At 43.6% G+C, this 22419-nt stretch overlaps 1 protein-coding gene across 1 annotated transcript in view; it reads left to right on the top strand.

Moving 5' to 3' along the window:
- The first annotated feature begins 1478 nt into the window (after window positions 1-1478).
- The window catches only part of ADTRP (androgen dependent TFPI regulating protein), a 69919-nt gene continuing 48978 nt past the window's right edge, over window positions 1479-22419 (top strand). Inside the window, exons 1-4 of the mRNA XM_032648725.1 lie at window positions 1479-1510; window positions 1726-2058; window positions 11724-11858; window positions 13402-13503. Coding sequence (XP_032504616.1) covers window positions 1759-2058; window positions 11724-11858; window positions 13402-13503 — 537 coding nt within the window. The 5' untranslated portion in view covers window positions 1479-1510; window positions 1726-1758. The remainder of the gene's footprint in view (window positions 1511-1725; window positions 2059-11723; window positions 11859-13401; window positions 13504-22419) is intronic.

Raw genomic sequence — 22419 nt, forward strand, 5'->3', positions numbered from 1 at the left:
AGTCAGCAAAATCGCTATGGTGAGTATGTAGTATGCGATGGACAAAGAGCTGGGCCAGGTCCCTGGGAAACACCAGGGAGATTTAGGTCTTTGTCTCCTCTCCTTTCCCAATATTTCCTCAATTCTTTACCCATCTGCAGACCTATGCTTGGGATTCTGTATAAAGGGATAAAAATCCCTAAATCTATAATGATGCTTACCATGAAAACACCCTGGGAGACATATAGCACAGTACCTCATATGTGCACCAAGTTTTAAAACATATCTGATCCTTTCCGGAGAGAATTTTCTGATGGGAGAGGTAGAGAAATAAAAGGGGCTCAGCAGGGAGTGGAGAAACATTGCAAAGGGAGTCTGAGGGTGTGTTTCTTTGTGGCCAGGCACACTGGTTATGAGTGCAGCCTGCAGCTCTGCCTGCCTCTTACCAGCTTTTGAATGCATCCAGCTTGGGCTTCAATTTCCTCATCTGAAAATGAGGATTACAATAGTACTTACTTCTAGTAGTGTTTAGAGTGTTAACTGAGTTCATATGCGCAAAGCATCTGGAACAATGCCTGCCTCATAGTAAGTACTGTAAAAGTATTAGCCGCTATTGTTATTTACCATTTTAACTTAGGCCCTGGAGTTGTGTACAGCATTTTCCGTCTCTCATTTCCCAGACCATCCTTTGGGAATGGTTACAATGCAGACCCTATATTGTTGGCTCAGGCTTGCTCTACCCCCGTTTACAGTTCCTGATGTTTGGGATCCAGTGACTTAGGAGGTAGGTTTGTTTTTGTTTTGTACTCCATGTGTAGCCTGCAGTTCTTTCTCCCAGTACTTGTAAACCCTGATTAAATCACTGAACAGCACCACCTACAGACTTACATAACTGCATCAGGAGCATTTCCCTTGGGGATCTGCTCAAAACCCTCTGAGTCAGTTGCCCAGGGAAACAAGCTGGTGATGTCACAAGGTCCCTTCTGTCGAGCCTGAGGCAGGGCCCGGTTCTGAAAACTTTGCCCAGCCTAAGCATACTCTTGTCCTCTCCAAGGCAATGCAGAGACCCTCATTCTCTCTCAGCAATGTCTGAACTCAGGTATATTGGGGTAGTGACCACACACCTCTTCCTGATTCTTTGGCCACAGACCACTTGCTATGCTTCTTCCCTCCAAGGGAACAGAAATGCCTGTTTAAATGGAGCGTCTGGGACAGCTCTCAGTAACTCTTGGTTCTCTAGAGTATAGATAAAAAACTGCAGGGGGTGGGGGTGTGGGGGGGAAACAACTAACTAAAACGCTGGGGCTGCTCCCTAGAGGATCAAAGGTTGTTTCAGATTTTATAGGGCCTCAGAGACCTTAGGAGCAAGATTATAACACCCTTCCCCTTTCTAAATATTTACTTCCCTCCATGCAATAAACACGCCCACAATCTCTCCCTCCTGGTCTGTCAACCTGCTTCTCATTCTCTCAAGATATATTATGGCAACTTCCTTATTCTGCCCTCAAGAAAAGAAAATACGACCATGACGGTAGGTGTTTTCATTAGAGTTCTCTGGTACTTAACGATAAGGTCATTTAATCATGCCCCGACCCAGTCAAACAGTGCAAAGTGCACTTCTTACATTGCTCCCTGCCCTCTTCGAAGCCTAAATACTGAAACATATGCAAATTTGCGGATTACCTGCTATTATCTAAATGAAGGCATCTGAAAATCAGCAATAATCCTGTCTCCCACGTTTATCAGGAAAGGAGCCTATGAGAGAAGCAAAATTCAGCCATGTTGGAACTCTCAATCTCAGAGGGGCGTGTTACACAGTTCTCCTTCTCCAGCCTGGCCTGCCACAGGACTTCCGCTGTGACCTGCGGAAGTACGCCAGAGGGAAGCTACTTTGAGACCGTTACAGTTCCCTGGTCAGAGCTAGCCATGACGAGGACTTCTACGTGCATATACCACTTTTTTGTTTTGAGCTGGTATATTTTCCTCAATTGTTATATCTCACAACAAGGAGAGGATCGGCGGAAATCCAAAGTCTTTCTAAATGGTGGACAATGGAAGTACTTAACATTCCTTAACCTGGTAAGTCCATTCGGCTGTATCAGGAAGCAAGCTATTTGTCTGTAATATCAGTGCCTCTACACATAACACCTTTGGATTTTATCAAGTACAAAATTCCAATATTTGTCTTTCTTCTTCACTGTTTGTTTGTGAGTTTTGGCATTCTCTTTTACTTGACAATTTGCTCTGAGAAACCCCATTTGGGAGTTATCCATAGCTACCTTTTGTGCTAATTGTTAAATGCTCTTTTGAAAAGAATCTTGTCTTGAAGTTCTTCTCAGATGAGCCCAAATGGGGAACTAAACTAATGGTTTCACCATGGGACTGACTACATATGCAGGAGGAATTTTGAACTTTGCTTGGGAAGTCTGTGAGGGAAGGCAGAGTGGTGCATGTTGCGTGGGAAGTGCAATTTCCAGTGGAGGAATAATGCCCTTTTACAGCACACACAGACTAACAGATTTATCTAAGAAAAGCAAATACATCTTGCCATGTTCGGATCCCACTTCAATTTTTTATAGGCTCAGGCTCCATCTTAAAGGACAAATCACCCAACCAAATGGCCAATACACATTTTCAACTATTTACAAACCAATCACATCACTTGATCCTTTCTTGTCTCCCTAGCCCAGCTGACCACAATCTGATGAATGAAGTGAAGTGTGAATGAATGGGAGAAAAATAGGTTTTTAAAAAATGTTTTGGAAATATGTAAAATTATTTTTAGAGTTAAAAGCTAAACATGCTGCAGCCTTTGCGGATGCTAGTTAAAGCTTTGAGATTTTTAACCTAAATGTAGGGTACCATATAAACATCTGATTTCAGAAACTAGACAAAATATTCCAATTCTTTGGCATTATAATCCTAGGCAGAGGTAATGCATGGTAAAAAAAAAAAAAAAAAAAAAAAAGAAGATGACTCTCTGTAATGCTAAGGAGAGGAAATTCAGACGGTTCAAATCAAAGAAGCCTGGAAGTTCAGCTTCCTCCTCTCTGATAACTTGCTGGCTTCTGATTTTGAGATTTGAGCCCTGAATACAGTTCTACGGTGCCTGAAGAATACCAAGGTGATGGCTTGTTTCAATCATAGAGTTTTATGAGAAAACAAGTAAATAGAAAATAACAAAAAATGATTTTGTGGAATTAGAATCATACAGTAAAAGTCTCAGCTTTATGTATCTATTAGCTTCACATTAAGAACAGTCAAGGTAAAGAGAGCAGCATCAGCCAGGATTGATGATCTAATCAAATCCAAATTCTAGTATGGTTCTAGTATGGATGATCTAATCAAATCCAAATTCTAGTATTAGATCATCTAGTATGGATGATCTAATCAAATCCAAATTCTAGTATTCTTAGCATGTCTAAGAGCAGATTCATCACTGACTCCCAAAACCCATCTCCCTGGCTTCTTAATTATAGCTCGGTTACATGTCCCAGAGGCACCATATTTCCAAGAATGGAAAAAGACACTCATCTGTCCAGGACACTTATTTCCTAGTGTTAATTCCCTGACTAATCAGCCACCAAATCCTATGTCTTCCCTCTTGCTAGGTTCATCCCTTCTTCCCCAATCGTACTGCCCCTCTCATTGTAGGTGTTTATTAGTTGGTACCTAGATAACCAGATCACCTCTTCACTGTCCTCCCATTATCAGTCCATCCATCACTCAGATTTCAGATTAATCTTCCCAAAGAACTGTTTGGGGTTTTGTTTTGCTTCAAACATCATAAGCCTGCTTGAGAAGTGTGGTCAGCTACTCAAGAAACCACAGGGGCTCCCTCTTACCTTACAGGACCAATCTAAACTCCTGATTTAAGAGCTCACCTGCCTACTTGGCCGTCGGGCGCTCGCCTCCCTAGGAAGGTTGGTCTATTCTCCAGGAAGGCCTGTGTCTTCTCCAGTGTTGGTCCCTAGGCTTTTGCTGTCACTGTTCTACCCATATTCACACTATCCTTGAATGAAAGGCCTACCTGCTTCTACACCACCTTGCTGCTTTCACAGACCACCTGAAATCCCACATTCTCCTTAAAATCTCTGCTGAGCAACTCTAGCCCAAATTCGTTTTTTCCTTTCCCTGAATTTTTACGGCTTCTCTCAGTCTCCGCTTATTTATGTATAGTATTGTTTTCTCATTTTCACCCACATGTGGTTCTCAACATTTCAATCAAATTGTCAGTGGCTCCCAAACAGGAGTTTTGTCTCCTAAGTCTTTGCCAGCCCGGACGTTCTACGATTCTATGTTGTACTTGCCACAGTGGCTGGCGCAGATTACCCCATAATAAGAGCTGGGAGCCTTGGTATGTTGACTGGACTTGACCTCACTCTTCCGTATTCCTGAGCAGTACGGTCTCTTCTGACATCTTCTGGCCCTTGAAATGGGCAGAGAGGGGCTTCCCTATGGCTGTTTCCTTTCTGCTGTTAGGTGTCATCCTGAAATTGTGACTTAATGCACCGTTTTCCAACTGGTGAAGATGGGTTGAATGTGTTTTAGAGGATCGGTTTAAGGTCAGACTTCAAATATGTGACATCACGTGAAATACTGTGCCTTAAAATTTCTAGCTCTTGAGGTCTTGTGGGCTGATTAATGGTTGTGTTTCCTAATGATTAATTAGTGTTAACTAACGAATAATTAGTTAATGGTTGCGTTTATAAAGTCACAGAGGTCTCATAACTTGCTATAACACTCTTAAATTTATTTTATGTAAACATATTGAAGTCAGTACCCCATCCTGCTTTCCAGGAAATTTACATCCCACCCCTTTAAACAGCTTTCATTTCTAGTTGGCTGAATATCCGTCATGGCCCCTAAGAACAAAGTCCAACTTAATGCAAGTCAGCATTCTAAGTGGGCCCCATTTCCTCCTGAAGCTACCCCAGGGGCTTCAAAGGATTGATGCCTGGGGCATGAGGTGAGTTAGTGGGGGTGCCACTGAGGAATGGTGACCAATTCCTGCCTAGTGCCTAAGGAGAGTAAAGGAAGAAGAGGAGAGATGTGATGTCTGTCTAATGAGGGAGTAAACTGACCCCAGGGAAGAGGCAGCCAATTCCCTGTTGGGAGGGAAGGCAGTATAGCTTAGTGGGTATAAGCAGGAGCTCTAGGATCATGAGCTATCTGGGATGGTTCCTCAGTTCCACCTCCTACTGACCCTGGTCTGGGTATTTCTTTGTCTTCTATTTCCAAATCTGTCAAATAGTGCATAACCACAGAGTGACCGTAAGGGACAAAGGACATGAGGGAAGCACTCAGAATGGTGTAAGAAGTGGAAAACGGAATGAGGAGATAGGAGAGTGCTGGTGAGCTTCTAGCCATCTCATCTTTGAGTACAGAAGGGATGGTGCAGAGGGGAGGGTAATTTTGGGGTAACATCAGTCCCCTCACTGAGCACCATGGGTAGTGGGTCATGGATTCAGGCAAGGGTCACCCAACTGCCTCACTGCTCAAGTACTTCCCTCCACAGGCCTCACACTTCAGCTTCCCAGCTAGAGGAGGACCACTGTGGAGTCAACGCTTTCCCTATATAATAGTTGCCTAGGTGGATGCCCTCAGGCACTGGGGAAGCCCTAGAGCTAGAGTCTGCAAGCTCAGGCAGAGGGCAATGAATCCTGCTGAATGCGGTAGCCCCCAGGAGCTGGGCATGGGGACAAGGCAGTGCTGTGGACATCCTCGGGTGCTCACGTTGGCTCAGGCTTCCAGTGCCTGGGTCTTCCACAGTGTTGTGTTCCCTCCTCTCCATCCACTCCACTTCCACCCAGGGACTGTCCCTGACCCCAGGGAATGCAAGCTGGGAGAGGGGATAGAGGGATTTTTCAGCTACAATTGAAATCGGCTTGCAGAATTCGTAACAGTTTGCTGGGTTTTTCTCTTTTTAAAAATAAACTTCCTTCTGAAACATGGTTAGAGGTGGTGCCTCATAACTGGGATCTCCAGGGGAGATTCTGGGCGGGCCCCTCCCCGTTTCCCTCCCCCCACTTCACCAACAGAGGCATGACGTTTCCCTCCCCTCTTCATATAAAGTTGCCCAAGCCGCAGGCAGCTCTGACCTCATTATCGTCAAGCTCTCAAGATGACAACAGCCACTTCATTACATAGGTCCTCAGGGATGGCAAAGCAGGGCCAGGGGAAGAGAGATCCTTGAGAGATCCCTGGGGACGTTCCATCGTTCAAACTCCAAGGTAGCCCATGAACAGTGAGAAGACAGGGATCCATTTATAGTATATAGAACCCACTGCGATACTTGGGGCCAACCTTTAATTTCCATCATTGGGTTAATATATTCATCTGTGGAACTCTTAAGCTCAGCAGACTCAGAAATACACTTAACTGTCTATTCCACAAAAATGCTTAAGATCACTGTTTTTACCTCTCAGATAGATGAAAGAATGAGGGCTGAGAGAAGGGAGGAGTCACCACCAGCACCCAAAATAAAACAGCTGTGGTTTACTGAGTAACCATGACAGCATTTTGGTAGGTTCTTTGTGCACAGTATAAAGATTAGTGATTGAAGGCCTAGCTTCTGGAGCCAGACTGCCTGGGTGCCACTCACTTGCCGTGTGCTCTTGAGTGAGTTACCTAACTTCTCTGTGCCTCATACGTAGTGGATCTGTGGTGTGGCACACAGATTCCCCTACCTCCCCAGCATCAAGGTACTCATTCCCCAGCTCCTGGGAGAAGGGGTGCTGGCTGCTGATGACTCATAGCTGAGCTCTCATCCCACAACTGTCCTCAGCAGAAGGGAGCTACCTGGACCAAGGCTTAAGACCTCCCTGAGGTTGCTGCGTGCAAAGACTGGTTGACCTGGGCTACAAAGGCTGGGCTCCAGGACAACTCTGAAGGGACAGCTCAACTCCAGGGCTCCTTCGGGGATTAGCTGATTCCATGCAACTGTACTGCCCTTCCGGTTTTCCTGGTGCTCAGTCCTTCTCCCTCCCTCTTCTCATGGATGTTCTGAGAGCACTCCTCCATGAACACCCTTCAGGCAGATCTCAGCATCTCAGATTCTGTTTCCCAAGGAACCTGGCCTACAAAATGTAAAATGGTAAATGTACTGAAAAGGTTCCTCCTCTTCTGCCGCCTCTTCTTCTTCCTAATAAAGACATACTAACGTAGAACCTGCCCTGGTCTGTATTATGCCTAACTTCTGGCACCTAAGAGACGTTCTGTGAATGTTGGCTGCATGAATAAATGATCAGAACATAACTCTTAACTGGTAAGAGCCACTTTCTAGAGAACCCCATCCCACCTGTAAGACAGCCTACCCCACGGCCATCCTACTGCTACACTGAAGCCAGCTGTTATCAGCTATACAACACTGGCTAAGCATTCTTACAAATCTTCCTTCCAACCTGTCCCTCAATGTTCTTAGTTCCTTCTCTTTATTTTCTTGTGTTCTTCGTATCAGTTCTTCTCCCATTTTCTTGATCTCATTCCTTCATCTGTTTCATAAGCTCAATGCACATGAATAATGTCTGAAATATAATATTACATATAATACAGATATATTTGACAAAGACTTCCTCTACCTGTCCCAGATGCCACCACCTTTACCACCACAGTTATATAAAATGCACATCACAATGAGTCCCCATTTGCTGTTTTATTCTGAATTAATCTCCACTGCAAGTGTTGCATCACTCTGAAGGCGAGACCTGAGAAAGTCCCGGCCTGTCTGAGTCAGGCACAGAGGGCTGAGCTGGGCGTCAGATTACTTGACTCATTCAATCAGAGTTGTAATGTCTTGCTCAGGAAACTTGTGGAATCTCCCTCTCTGGAATTATTTTTAAATGAAGAAATTCTCATTTCCTGGGATAGTTTAAGAGGATTCTGGCTTAGAGCAAGGAAAATAAACTTGACGACTTAGAAAGGTTAAGCTTCTGTTTTCAAGATTGTTGTGAATTTTGTGAAGACATATGAACGTAAAAACGAAACATCCTTTAGCTATGGTTTCTCAAGTTGCACTAGTTATTAAAAAAATGTAAATTAAGCTCTCCCAGGTGGTAAGTTTGTCAGCTAGCAACAAAAATGGAAGACAGCTAACAATCTTAGATCAGCAGTATTTCAGAAGAAAGGACAGACGGAATTAGGGAAGAACTGGTAGAAAAAAATTAAATCAGACAGCAGCCACTCTGAAGTAAACCCTGACCAAGAAGATACCGTTAACTCTGCTTTTCTGAGCAGCCCAAATAGTTGAGAAATGTAAACAACAGTAATTTTGCTGTAAGAGTCGTAAAAGAAGGCCAGTTGTTGCTATCTTCTTTCAATGCTACTCTATTAGTTTGCTGGGGCTGCCATAAAAACGTACCACAGACTGGGGAGCTTACACGACAGAAACTTCCTCAGAGTTCTAGAGGCCAGCAGTCCAAGATCAAGGTGGTGTTAGCAGGGTTGGTTTCTACAAGCCTCTCTCCTTGGCTTGTGCATGGCTGCCTTCTCCCTGTGTCTTCACGTGGTCTACCCTCTGTGTGGGTCTGGGTCCTAATCTCCTCTTCTTCTAAGGACACCAGTCCTACTGGATTAGGGCCTACCCTCCTGTCCTCATTTTAACCTAATCACCTCTTTAAAGATCCTGTCTCCAAATACAGCCACTTCCTGAGGTACTGAGGGTTATAACTTCAAATATGAATTTGGGGGGCATACAATTCAGTCCCTAACAACTGCCATTTTCCCCCTTGACTATTCCTTCTGTGAGTGTCTTATAAACATCCCAGTGTACTGTCCTTAGGGAATGAGCAGACCAGTGTCTGGTTTTGTGAGCCGATGCAAACCTGCCCTTGAGGCCCTGCAGGAGGCCTCCCCATTGAGTAAGCCGATGCCACCTCCCTCTCCTTGCTCTCCAGCTCTGCTGTGTGGATCCTCTATGCCCTAGTTCTTGCCTATTTATTTCTTTTGGCAACACCCTAGCGCCTCCCCCCTGGGCTCCTATGTAGGGGCTCATAAATATTCCTTGTTGATACAGATGATGGCACATCAACGTGGATTAAGATCAATGGAGACAAGGCTGCCTCACGCACACAGCTGGCATCTCTCCAAAGTGACATATGCCTGTGAAATAACGTGTGAGCTGAGGGCAGAGGGGGAGAAGTGATTGGCAAGTTTGTGGTGTGGAGCAAATTTTTATCGGTGAAGGAGAAGCCACAGAGGCTCTGAGTAATGTGTTCTTTCCCCAGTCCAATTTCCACATTCTGCGACTGGGAAAGGCAAGAGAAAGTCAGGACGAGCTTGACTCACGCTGACGCTAGGAAGTTCTCACTAAGGAAAGTGGTCACATGGACTTCACATGCTGGGTGGAGGCGGCCTCTCCCCAAGGAGGGAAAACCTGGCAGGCACTCAGCACTCAGTGGGAGATTAATTGCTGTGTGGATTAATTGCTGTGTTGATAGAACGGTGCAGGCCTCCTCACCGGGGCCCAGGCCCCTCATCTGCCCTTCCTAACTCCAGCAGCTGCCTGCTATGGCCTCAGGGGTGAGCTGAGAGCTGCTGGGGAAGAAGGGGAGAGAAGGAGACTTCTCCTAGCATTCAGTGCAAAGACTGCACTCCAATTCTGCAGCGCTCAGGGCTCAACGGCAAAAGTAAATGACGAGTATTGGGGTGGCAGCCTCTTCATGGCATTTAAAACTGTAGCCCACCCTCCCTGGAATGGCCCCTTCTGGCTTGAAGCTTCCTCCTCCCTCAGGGCCATGGGGTTCTTGCACATTCCTCATTTTCTACCATCTGATCATTCTTTGCTACTTTGCTTCCCCCTTAGCCCTTCTGTCCCTTAGAGGAGGGCATTTCCTCAGCATTTGCTTCCCACTTCTCTCCTCTTCCCTTTGTCCTCTCTTCAGAAACCTCATCCCACCATGTGGGCTCATCTCCGCAGCCCCGCCTCCCTGGAGGCTACCAGGTCTGCATTTCCAAATGGAAGTTCCTCTAGGCAAGTGGTTCTCAACCTTGGCTGCCCTGATTACAATCACCTGGGAGAATGTTTTAAGATCCTGAAGCCTAGGCTGCACCCCCAGACTCATTAAATTAGAATCTTTGGGAGTGAGAATCAGGCATCGGTATTTTTTGAAGTCATTTTTAATTCTCCCACCTGGAGATAATGGTCTCTTTTTCTGAACTCCCACAGTGCTTTATCCTTATTCTTAGAAACCTGACGCATCACATGGTGTGTGTGGTTTTTTTAAAGTCTGGCTCAAGAAGCAGACTTTGGGTTTCAAATCCTGGCCTTGATATTTATCAACCATTAGACTTTAGACAAGTTTATTTATCTCTCTGTGCCTCAGTTTCCTCATCTGTAAAATGGGAAATGGGGAAGGAAAAACAGGACTTACCTCATAAGGTTGTTATAAGAAATAAAAAGCTTAGATCAGTGGCCAGCACATAACAAGAAATCAATAAAATCCAGCTATTACAAAAAAAAAAGTCAGCTATTATAGTTTTGAGTAGTCAGTAAGATTTTTAAGTGATAAATTTATGTCTAATCCAGTGGTTCTAGAACTTTAGCATATACACAGAGCACCTGGGAGTTTATTGAAAGACAAATTCCTGGGTCCCATTCCCAGAGATTCTGATTCCATAGTCTGGGGTGGGGCTGAGGTCCTGCATTTCTAACAAGCTTTGGGGTGATGCTGGTACTGCTGGTCTGAGGACCCCCGTGGGGACATCGCTGGCCTAATCCACCTCTGTGTCCTCTCCTGCCCACCCTTCAGCCTGAGGAGTGGCAGGAGGCCAACTCTGCGAGAGGTTTCCTAGGGTTCAGAGCTCAGAGCTTGTTCCCCAAAAGCCGACTTGGTTGATCATTAGTCCAGAGGCCCAGGTTCCAGAACTTGTCTGACTCAGACTCACAGCGGAGTCCAGGCTGTTCCTTTTGTACCAGTCAGAGCTTTCAAGGAACAGGATTGATTCTGAAGCAGTAATTCAAAACCAACTCCAACTCTGTACTATTGTGACCCTTAAATTAGAAGCCGTGGGTTTGTGGAACACTGTAAGAATGGACAAAGTCTGTTCTGATTGTGATCTTGTGTCCTTGAAAAAGGCCCTGCTTCTTTTTCACCTTCAAGGCCCTCAGGTACCTAGAGATGCACCCGAAGCCACGGTTTGCTGTATAGCCCTGTGGATTTAAATCACTCCCTCACACAGACTGTCTCTGTGAGGTCTTCAGAGGCCTTCTCCTCTGGCTTCTCCCTCAGAAAGGCAAGGTGCCATGTTGTGGGTTTCCCTCAGGAGAGCACAGAGCTCCTTCATGGGGCTCTTGACGCTGATTCTGGCTTCTCTAATGAGATTGCAACACTAGGCATTTAAAATATTTTTTCTTCCTAGGAAGAGGCCAGAATATATCTACCATTGTGTCTGGTGCTCTGCCCTTGTGCTGTTTATCTGGTTTTTCCCACCTCTGTGCAGTCAAGGTATCTATCTCATTACATTCTCCTTTTAAGCTGACTCTATTCTGTTTCCATTTTAGCTCAAGTCCATTATGCTAAATACTGTACACATTATTATCCCCTAAACAACTTTACACAATCGGTTTTAGTGATCAAGGTCAGGGCCCAGCAAGTTGCAAGACCAACCTTCGAATTGGCTCCCAACAGCCAGCAGCCCCTCCTTCTCAAGTCAACACTGCTCCCAGAGGGATGGTGCTTCATGTCAGTGAAGAATGTATTAATTAAAGGAAATGAAAAGGTCCTCATTTGTTGTGAAGAATTTAGTTCTTGCAGGCCCTTTTCTACGGGGTGGCCTGTCTGGAAGATGTGCTGAAAAGAGCTAAAGGGAAAAAAGACATTAAGTTCATAACAGCCTTCAGAGACCTGCTTTTCACCACACTGGCTTTTCCGATATCTGCAGTAAGTTTACAAAGATGTGCAGGTAATATACTACACATGTCATATGGACTGACACTTCTCCTGGGCAGCAAGGAGCCCATTATTATAATCCAGGGCAACTGCATTTGCATAAATGGTCTGAGGACTGCATAGCACCGCCCAGTGTCTTCGGGAAATAAGGCACATTAACTGACAAGATTTATCATTAGCTTTTGTACCTTTGTGAACGTTTGCTACAAGATCCTTATTACTGTCTAACAGGGAAGTCTGAAGGACTTTCTTAACCAAAATACAACTGCGATAACCTTGGTTCCATCAGGGTGATGGGAATGGAGGCTGCTGAGGAGGCAGATGACTAATTTCCCTTTCATACATCTTGTTTCACTTGCTGCAATAAGCATTTGTTACTTCTGCAAGTGGAAACCATTAAAAAAAAAAGGTATGAAAACTTTCAAAGTTGACACTTTGAAATGGAGGAGAGAGAGGCTGTTTGAAATACCTGGTGTGGGACACATGGTGGGTGACTCACGCATTTTGTTGAATGAATGGACATTGGGAAGAAGCAAGACATATATATGCAAGGGACAGTCGGCTTGTTGCTGATACTGTCCACATTTCTACAACACTGCGCATGTTTTCATTCATTAGTTAGAATGGAAACAAACTGAGACCAGGCACACAGGCTGCCCAGCAGGGCCTATAATTAGAAATGATTACCTCTTTCTACCCGTCATCATTCCACTTCCTATAGTATTGAGACCTCAAACTTAAATCCAAAATGAAACTCTCCAAACACTAATAATGAGCTCTCAGATAACAGAGTGAGTACTGGCATTCCAGTTTTACTTTGTAGGACACCTCCTCCTCCACCCCCAAAAATCTTCTAAAGAGGCTAAGTTTTTTTTGTATCAATGGAGTTTATTCATTTTTTAAGACTTAGAAATTGAGCCTTTGGAATTTAAGAAGATCACTAGAAGATTAATAGTTATTTTTTCCCATCTCTCCATTGATTTTGTAGCATGGAAGACAGACACTTTGAAAAGATAGCCAAGGGGTACAAGAGGATGGGGATCAATCCAAAGTTCTGAGCAATAAGGAGATCCAACTCTCCGTTAACTAGCTTGTGAACTACCCTGGGAGCTTGTCACCTATCCTCGCCCCAGCCTTCCTGCTTCCCCTTGCCATGCCTATTTAGAGAGTGGGCAACGCAAGTGGAAGACTCAAGCCATTCCATGTGGCTGCTCTCAGCACTCCTGGTAGAGCTCAGAGAAGAGAGAAGTCATTGGTTAAAATGAAATGGTCTGCGAATCCTATTTATCTACATCCTCTCTGCCTGCCACAATGACAAATAATTGATCCCTAACTCTCTAAAATCCCCAGAGACTGGGTATTGTAATTCTACAATAAATAATTTTTTCTTTCATTTAGTATTTCATTATGTATATATAGGAATGTATCTTTAAAACTGGTATCTGTTTTTATTTTGCTACGTTTCCTTGATTATCTTAGGAAGCACTCATTGAAAATAAATCTAATGATACTATTTTTGTGTTCTATTTTCCAGTTTGTATTTTTGTCATTCTGGATCCTCTTCCTCTATGATCGAGAACTCGTTTACCCTAAGGCCCTAGATGGTATCTTTCCAGTGTGGTTGAATCATGCAATGGTGAGTGAAAGGAAAATTTAGTGAATACAGAACGGCAATAGCCTCTGTTCTGAGAACTCCAAGTGCCTTATTTATGTTTCCAAACTGCTCCTCAACCCCCAAAATCCCATTCACTCCTCCCTCTTCATCCCGTCGCTATTTATTTAAAGAACACTTTGAGAATACGAAATGAACAAAAAGCGGTGCTGTAACTGGAGATACAGAGAGCAGATGGGATGTCCAGGCAAGACTCTTCGCCAAGTTGCTTATGAAGTTATTGAAAAGACATGAAACCATAAGGGCAAGCAAACTCTTGGAGCCTGCAGTCCTGAAAGAGAAGTAACTTCAGCAAATAACATGTAATGAATTCCTATCTAGGAATGGAATCAAGCAAGCTTTAAAAATAATCCACCCTGGATGTTAACTAGACTTGTGGTGGTGAACATTTTGCAATACATACAAATATCAAATCATTATGTTGTACACCTGAAACTAATATGCTATACATGTCAATTATACCTCAAAAAAATCCACCCAAATGTCCAAAGAATAACTCACGGCTCAGAAGCAGCTTCTTAGCTAACACTTGATCACAACTATTTATCACAGATGATTTACACATTTCTGTTTCCCATTTGGGTTTTTATTCATGTATTTATTTTTGAGGGGCTGAAGAGTAACCAGAACCTGTTCTGAGTTATTCAGGGCACTGTATCTGAATACCAGTAACAGTGGCCTGGACAAGCAGAGCTGGAGCAGGACTGTCCAGGCCTTGGATGAAGGAGGTCTGAGTCATCAGCACCACACGCACAGAGTAATCAAAGTACTTGCTCCGCTTCTCAATATTTACAAATGTATTTCCACATTAGTCAGGAATTCAGAAGGAGGCCTGAGAGTCTGTGAAGCCAATGACATTTAAAAACCGGGGGGCAGGGGGGCTTCCCTGGTGGCGCAATGGTTGAGGATCCGCCTGCCGATGCAGGGGACGCAGGTTCGTGCCCCGGTCTGGGAAGATCCCACATGCCGCGGAGCGGCTGGGCCCGTGAGCCATGGCCACTGAGCCTGCGCGTCTTTAGATAACAATTACAATCCTGAATTTTTCCAAATTAAAAAAATAAAAACTCAAAAAGGTTAAGTGATTTGCCTGGGGCCATTGAGCTCATAATTCACTCTTCCTTGCCTTGTACTATAGTAAGTGCAGAACTTGTGGTTCAGCCTAGTTTCATAATTCACCAGGCAATCAAAAAGGATGTCACTTTGCTTGATTAACAAAGCAAAGTGAGAATTCTCACTTAAAAAAATCCAAAATCCCCATCTGTATGCTAATAAGCCAAAACTCTACTTAAGAAAATGAAGCGATTTGGGACAACTGACTGAGCTGGATGTTACTAAAATAAAAAGGCAGAGTATTGAAAGTGTCTTTTATTTGGAGCCAAACACATATATCAAATACCTTTTCAAGGTTTTGTTAGCTCAGCTAGTAGTTTTCCTACAACTATTACAAGCTTCCTACCTCTTTGGGGTACCATTTTCCACATGGAAGTAAGATTAGATTTCTTCCAAATAGTTGTGATGGTGATGCCCAGCATTTGTGACCTTGCTAAACAGCCATATGGATTTTTGGTAATTTTGGAAGCAGACAGCTTGATAATGTATGTCATATCTATCAGTTAATTAGCAAGGCAGATAATATACAACAGAGAACATAAAATATTCGTGTGCCTTCACAACCTGGGGGTTTCTTTTGACCCTGCTCTCTGCCTTTTGGTCAATCAAGTAACCTGAATCCCTTAGAGAGAAGGGGCTAGGGTCCAAAAATGTGGAATGACAGTGAAAAAGAGAAAAGAAGAGGCAACCTGCCTTGGGTCAGACACAGACTCTTCTGTGATTCTGTTAATTTAATTGGAGAAACTGCCAACAGAGCCATTTCTAGTGAAAATGTTGGCATCAGCAAAACCAGCATTGGGTGCTCCTAACGGGGTCATCCCCAAACGTCCATGCTTCCTTATGGTGTGTGCTCCAAATCCAGTGTGCTCGTGACTGCATCTCATCCCTCTTCCCCAAACTGTGTCCCTTACTCTGGACATTTTCTGTCCTCACTATCAAATACTCCTGGTCTATTACCTCAAGGAATGCTCTCTGTTGACTTTTTAAATACTAGTATAAAAGAATATGGAAATGGCTGTTACTGGGTTAATTTGTTGACACTTTCTGCATTTTAACAGTGTCCTTCCATGACAACTCAAATGAGTAAATACCCAGAAACCACCACTGTGGCAGCCAAAGTGAGGATGGGAGGTCACTGGTACTAGTTGCTTCCATGTAGGGCTGGGCCTGATCTTAAAATGAATCACTTACTGTATTGCTCCTTTTTTTCTTCCACAATATAAGAATTATTGCTGTACACAGCCAGAGTCATACTTTCCTGAAGGTTCTTTCATTTCACAACAGTCTTTATGTTTACTATTCTAGCCTTAGCTCTGGAATATTCTTCCTGTTGCCATTTGCGTTGCTGCCCTGGGTTTTATGAGTAGGATTTGTCAGATTAAGAAATACCACTCTCCCCTTTGACACAGTGTAGTTCTAAAACCTTCATGATTCATCAAGTCTTTGGGCTCCTCCCAACCCAACCCTTCTAGCTCATTCTAGACTTGCCATTGCAGTAGATCATTCAAAGCTGACTATCATCTCTAATGGACATTCTTCTATCCTTGTTATATATTCAAACCAAACAGTAACATCAGTGTAATATCTGCATCAACCGTGGGCAGGCTGCCTTATTTAAAGTAGATCAACTGGACTGTTTTATTGCTAAGCTGTTCTCCAGTCTTCAAGAAAGAAGGGAAAGAATAGCAAAGTACTCCTCCAGGTTTTGCCAGGAAAACATTAACTCCTCAGGCATTATCTAAATGACTACTCAAGATAGAACCAGAACAGACAGATTCAAACAGCAGGAAGAGGACTCAGTAACTGAGGAAACGCTCAGATCCTAACCTGAAGGGAGCTGGGGGAACTTATTTCTCCGGAAGTCAACCTAAACCATTCAGGTTTCCCTAAAGGAGAGCGAAGAGATCAGAGAACCCCCCCAGAGGCCCTCTACATTTGAGATCAGTACACGATTATTGAGCAAGTGCATACAAGTACCTTATAAACTACCGAGGACTGCATAAATAGTTATGATCGTGTAAGACTCTCAATCCATGATCACAGAGCTTTAGAACTGGAAAGGCTTCATTTATATTAATGGAGATTTCAAAACAATCTGCTCTTAAGAGACAGGCCTTGGCTCTTTACATCGGAGCAAATACCAAATCCAGCCACCTAGTTATTGAATGTGTTGTCATTTATTCACTTGAAATAAAATAATGATTAAGTACCAGCTATAAGGGTTAACACCAAGATGGACATTTGACAAGGGTTTTGACTTCTGGCAACCTTAAATCTGGTGGAGCCTAGTTTACACACACAACGTTGAAATAATACAAATAACAGTTAATGCTAATACAAGACATTGACATAGATGGTGTCATGCAGCGGTATGTTATTATTGCCAAGTGAATGACATAGACAGGAGGGCTGCTATGCCCCTTGTGTCCCAGCCTGGCTGTGACAGGCATGTGGGTCATGATTGGACAACCTGGAAGGCCTTTTAGCCCTCTCTGGGGGCTTGCTGGGGAGTCAAAATGTCAAGGGAAGCTCTAAACCTTCCAGTTTCTTCCTCACTCACAGTATGCCACATGTTGTCCATCACTAAATTCAGGCCCCAGTCTCAGATTTTTCTCTCCCACCCGTAGCTTGGTGTGAAACTGTCGGGCGGCTAGGTAGAGGTAGGTGAGTCCTAATGAGTAAAGAAGGTCACCTGTGGGGACATCAGCATCAAAAGGCCCCCCTTTGTCCTCAACGTTACAAACCCCTCGCCCATGCCTCCTTGGTTCTTTACCCCAGCGCTTCTGGGCAGAGAGGACCCACAGTCTAGATATCTCTGGATAGCTCAGTGGTTTTCAGCCTTTAGGAAACAGAACACTTTGTGAATCTGAGGAAATCTATGAACACTTTCCCAAGGAAAGCACAAATAACCATAAAATTTTGTGTACAATCTTAGAAGGTTCATAGACCCTCAAAATTCCATTTATGGACTGCAGGCTAAAATCTCCTGACATAACTGAACATATACTTGAAAACTGGGCCCCCGGATGAGCTCTAACGCTGAGTTCAAATAAAAAATACAAAATCAAGAATTATTCATGGCGTGACAAGAGAAATTTGAGATATGATTCCTAACCTCAAGAAGCTTAAATTATAGTTTCATCTATATACATACTCCCACCCAGTCTTTTAACTTGCTGTAAGTAGAGGCTGTGTTCTGAAGGAACTCTGGCAGAACATTTGCCACAGTTAAAAACAGCCCCCCGCCCCTCCAGTATTATTCCCCAGAAAGTCCATGTCTGAAAAGGAAGAGGGTCCTGGTCAGGGTTCCTATGGGGAACTCCACCTCCCATCTACTTCTGTTTCCACATGATATAAGACAACAGCCAGAGTATGTTCTGCTGATACAGCAGTGTCCCGGCCCATGTCACTCACAGGGTGGTAAGTGAGATCCTTTGGAGGCTTGGTCTAAGTCTGCAGACATGCTGTGCTTGTGCTCAGTATAGATCTGGAATGTAGAGCCATCAGGATTTACTGAATATCTGGCAAGAAAAAAAAGGGAGATAAGATTATTAGCTTAAGACACAGGGGAGGTATGGATAGAGATGGTAGGGGAGGTGCAAGGATTGTGGAGAAGGAAATTGTTTTGTCTGGACATGTTTGAGATGCCAATTAGACAACAAACTTTAGATGCAGAACAGGCAGCTAGACATATAAGCCTAGGGGAGGTTTCTGGACTGGTGACATAAATTTGGCTGTCTTCATTATAAAGATTGTTTTTAAAGTTAAATAAGATTACCTAGGGAGTAAGTATGATTAGAGAAGATATCCCAGAGCTAAGCCTTAGAACATTCCAACTTTCAGTACTTGGGAGGAAAAACAGGAGAATTCAACAGAGGAGGTTGAAAAGGAGATGCCAGTGAGTTAGGAGGAAATCCAGTGCAGTTTAGTCTCCTGGAAGTCAAGTATATAAATGTTTCAAGAGGAAGTCTTCTACGTCAAAAGCTGCTGAGAGGTCAAGTAAGAACGACACTGTAAGATGATCATTGGATTTGCAGTAATGAACTCTCTGGTGACTTGTACAAGAGCAGTTTGTTTGTTTGTTTGTTTTGCTGTATGCGGACTTCTCACTGTTGTGGCCTCTCCTGCGGGCGGAGCACAGGCTCCGGACGGACGCGCAGGCCCAGCGGCCATGGCTCACGGGCCCAGCCGCTCCGCGGCACGTGGGATCTTCCCGGACCGGGGCATGAACCCGTGTCCCCTGCATCGGCAGGCGGACTCTCAACCACTGCGCCACCAGGGAAGCCCAACAAGAGCAGTCTGACTGGGGGGAAGGGAGAGCCTTGGTAGTGCTGTATGTATTAGTTTCCTGCTGCTACTGTAACAAATTAATGCAAACTTAAATGGCTTAAAGCAATACAAATTATCTTACAGTTGTAGACGTCAGAAGTTCAAAATGGGTCTTATGGGGTAAAAGCAAGGTGTCAGCAGAGCAGCATTCCTTCTGGAAGCTCTAGAGGAGAATCTGTTTCCTTCCCTCTTCCATCTACAGTCTGCCTGCCTTCTTTGATTCACGGTCTCTTCCTCCTTCAAATCTGTTGTACCATTAAATTCTAAAATCTTCTCTGGCCATTTTCTACTCTAGACCAAGCCCACATTAGAAAGAGAAACGATGACTGCCAACAATGACCAGAAAATGGTGCTGGGAAATAACTTGTCATGCGACTCTAGAGAGGGAAGAGCTGCCCTAGTTAAGCCAACGGCGTACCACAGGAAAGATCCTTTCTCAGAGCATTGCTCTAAATCTCTGAGCAAGAATGAAGATAGAATCATTTATCGGACCCTGATATTTACTTGGATTTTTTTTCAGGTTTAATCACTACAGTGTTATAAAAAGTTGCCCTCTTGTTTTAAAACACTATTCATTCCATTCACTTCCTAATCTAAGGTAGGTTAGACTCTCCAGTGGCACTGGAGAAACACTGGGTTAAATGAATGCTTAAAGCTCAGCAGTGAAGTCAGAAGCTAAGCTGGGATTAGGAAGCAGAGCTAGCTGGGTAAGGACAATAAAGCCATCTTGCCCCTCAGGAAGTCTTAAGGTAAACACAGGAGATTCTGATAATGAACTGCCAAAGGATTACCAGTCCACTTAAGGTTTTATATAACTAGAACCAAGCAATCACAGTGCCCGCTTTCTTCATCTCTTGAGAGCAGAAACCAGAATGGTGGAAATACATCTTTAAAAAAAAAAATCCCAGTTCTGAGAATTTCCAGTGTGTGCTGAAGAGCAGCTTGCTTTTACAATTCCATTATCCGGTAAATACATCCCAATTTCAAAATCAAAGTCAAAGGTTTTTAATGATCAAAACCTATACATGTCTTCTAAGAAGTTACTGGGAATTTGAATAATTGAAATCATTCGGTGTCCTTGAGCGTTCGCTAACTGGTCTCCCCTCCTGTGTGATGTAATTAGTCCCCACTTCCATGGCAACCACGGGTAATACTACCAACAGGAAGAATGACTTTATGCTGGAGAATAACCAAGGTGGAGAAACTCACAACAGAAGATCCTAAACCTCTCTGAAATACCAAAAGAAATAAAATCTAAGTGGGTAGGAGAGGGCAAAAGTCCCATGATCTCAGAGCAGAAGTGAAAATGCCCACGAGCAGCCTGGTGGAGTGTGTGAGAGCCTTCTCCACAGATTTGAATGGACATCCCCTTCCTGATTTGGGAGCCAGCACAGAAAAGCCCCCTTCATGCTTCTAGTTACTTCATAACCCCACAGGCAGACACTCTGACAGCTGCAGAGTCCCGTCCTTGAACAGGGAGCTGCTGACAGGCTCTCAAGCAGCCTCCACATCTTTTTCCCTGGTCTCTTTATCTTCTCTGCCTACAGATCAACCACTTGTGCCTAATTGGGAATTGAGCTTTTCCAAGTCCTCTAATCTTACTCTCACCTCCAGGTCCTTGGATTATCAGCCAGTAGATGATTTCTAGTCTGCTTTATTCCACTTGCCCACATATTATCCACCCATCACATGGATTCCTAGCTCTCACATGCTTATGTCCTAAGTTTTGAATTCTCAGCCCTGCCCTTCATTCCTCTCAATCCGATGGGCACAGTCATTAATATACAGGTACCTGCGTTCCCAACTGCTTCCTCAGTCTCAACAACTCTTCCAACCTACCACCAGCCTTACTTACTTATCAGCTTCATCCTTTTTCTATCACCTTCATGTATTCACTAGACTCATTTATTTTCTCTGAAAGTTTATAATTAGAGCAAAGCTAAAGAAGAGTGAGAACATGGGAACAAGAATGAGCTCTTTCTCTAGGGACTTCACGCATGTTGAGCCATGTGAGACGGGGCAACTGCCAGAGTCTGTGAGAGTGTGAGCAAAAGGTTTGCTCAAAGTGGAGATCCTGCGTTTATGCTCAGTGATTCTACACTGAGTGTATACTTGCAGTCTTTTAACAGTGGTCTGATAAAAGGGTCCAGATGCCATTTAAAGAGCATCTCCATTAATACAAAAATCTACAGGCATGTTGGTGCACACTCCATGTGTTCACTCAAAGAATCAGCTATCTAATTCTGAATGCTGAGAAACAATAAAAACCTGATGTTAGAAACAAGCTTGCTGATCAGGGCGCAAGAGGGCATGGCCATTGCTTGAAAATGCTGTTCTTGCTATTGTCTTAGTACATATGACTAACAGACAATAATATAGTGATATTTCCCTTTTTACCCAATTCATGCTTGACGATAAATATTCTTTTGTAGCAATGATTGGCAGAGACACTAAAATACTTACCTATCTAATAGTATTTAATAAAAGTCTTTTGTCTCCGATCAACCCAGGGACTTCAGTTTAAACCTTATATGTGGGAACATTTTAATTAATATGCATACTTTTTCTGACATATTTTAAAATACTTTGCTAACCTAATAATGTCAGAGTTAGTGGCATTAAAATATCATGATGATCACAGAAATTGTAAGCCTAGAAAAAAAAGGTGCTTAAGAAATATTTGTTGAATGATATTTGACAACTGGAATATTAAGCTGCATATCCACAGGGAATGACACAATCTTAGTGGTATCTTTTGAGGTGGTGACTTTTAGAGCATGGTGCAGACAGTCCAAGACATCTCCAGGTACAGGTCATCAGGAAATGGACCATCTGGTGAATCATAGTCTATCTTCACAAAAGTCCTTTCACATCTGTTAAGGTTCTTCTTGGGCTAAAAAGTTGGACGGGATAAATTATTAGGAAGAAAAGTGCTGCAGCTTGATGCCTGAGAGTTGGTTTGGGACGAGTGGAAGCAAAATGTCTTAGCCCTGTGTCTCAGTTGCAAAAATAATTGATCTCAGATGTTTTCTACAAGTTAATTTTTGATTTCATGAAAACAATTGACAAGTGCCAGAAAACCTCAATTCTGGTCCCACTTCTGCCATTGTCTTGCTGTGTGATTTTTGGAAAAGCTAACAGACCTACACTGGGTATTGGTTGCTTGAAATAGGTGTGTTTACTGTTCTTAATTCTCAGTGATGCTATTAGGAGCACCTAAAATAATATGTGTGCAACATAAAGTGCTATCCGTGATCCGTAACAACCTATGCCAAATTGTTGTCAACTTGGAATCACCGTCACCCCTTCTCCATTCTCCTCTGCATAGCAAGGGATAAGCCTGGAATCACACACAAGGTCCTAGAATCCCTTTCTCCATATGGTTCCAGGTGAGAGTCAGCCAATGACAGGCACTCTCATGAGACGTGAAAGTGAGGACGC

Source organism: Phocoena sinus, chromosome 11 (assembly GCF_008692025.1).
Source record: "Phocoena sinus isolate mPhoSin1 chromosome 11, mPhoSin1.pri, whole genome shotgun sequence".
Classification (NCBI taxonomy): Eukaryota; Metazoa; Chordata; class Mammalia; order Artiodactyla; family Phocoenidae; genus Phocoena; species Phocoena sinus.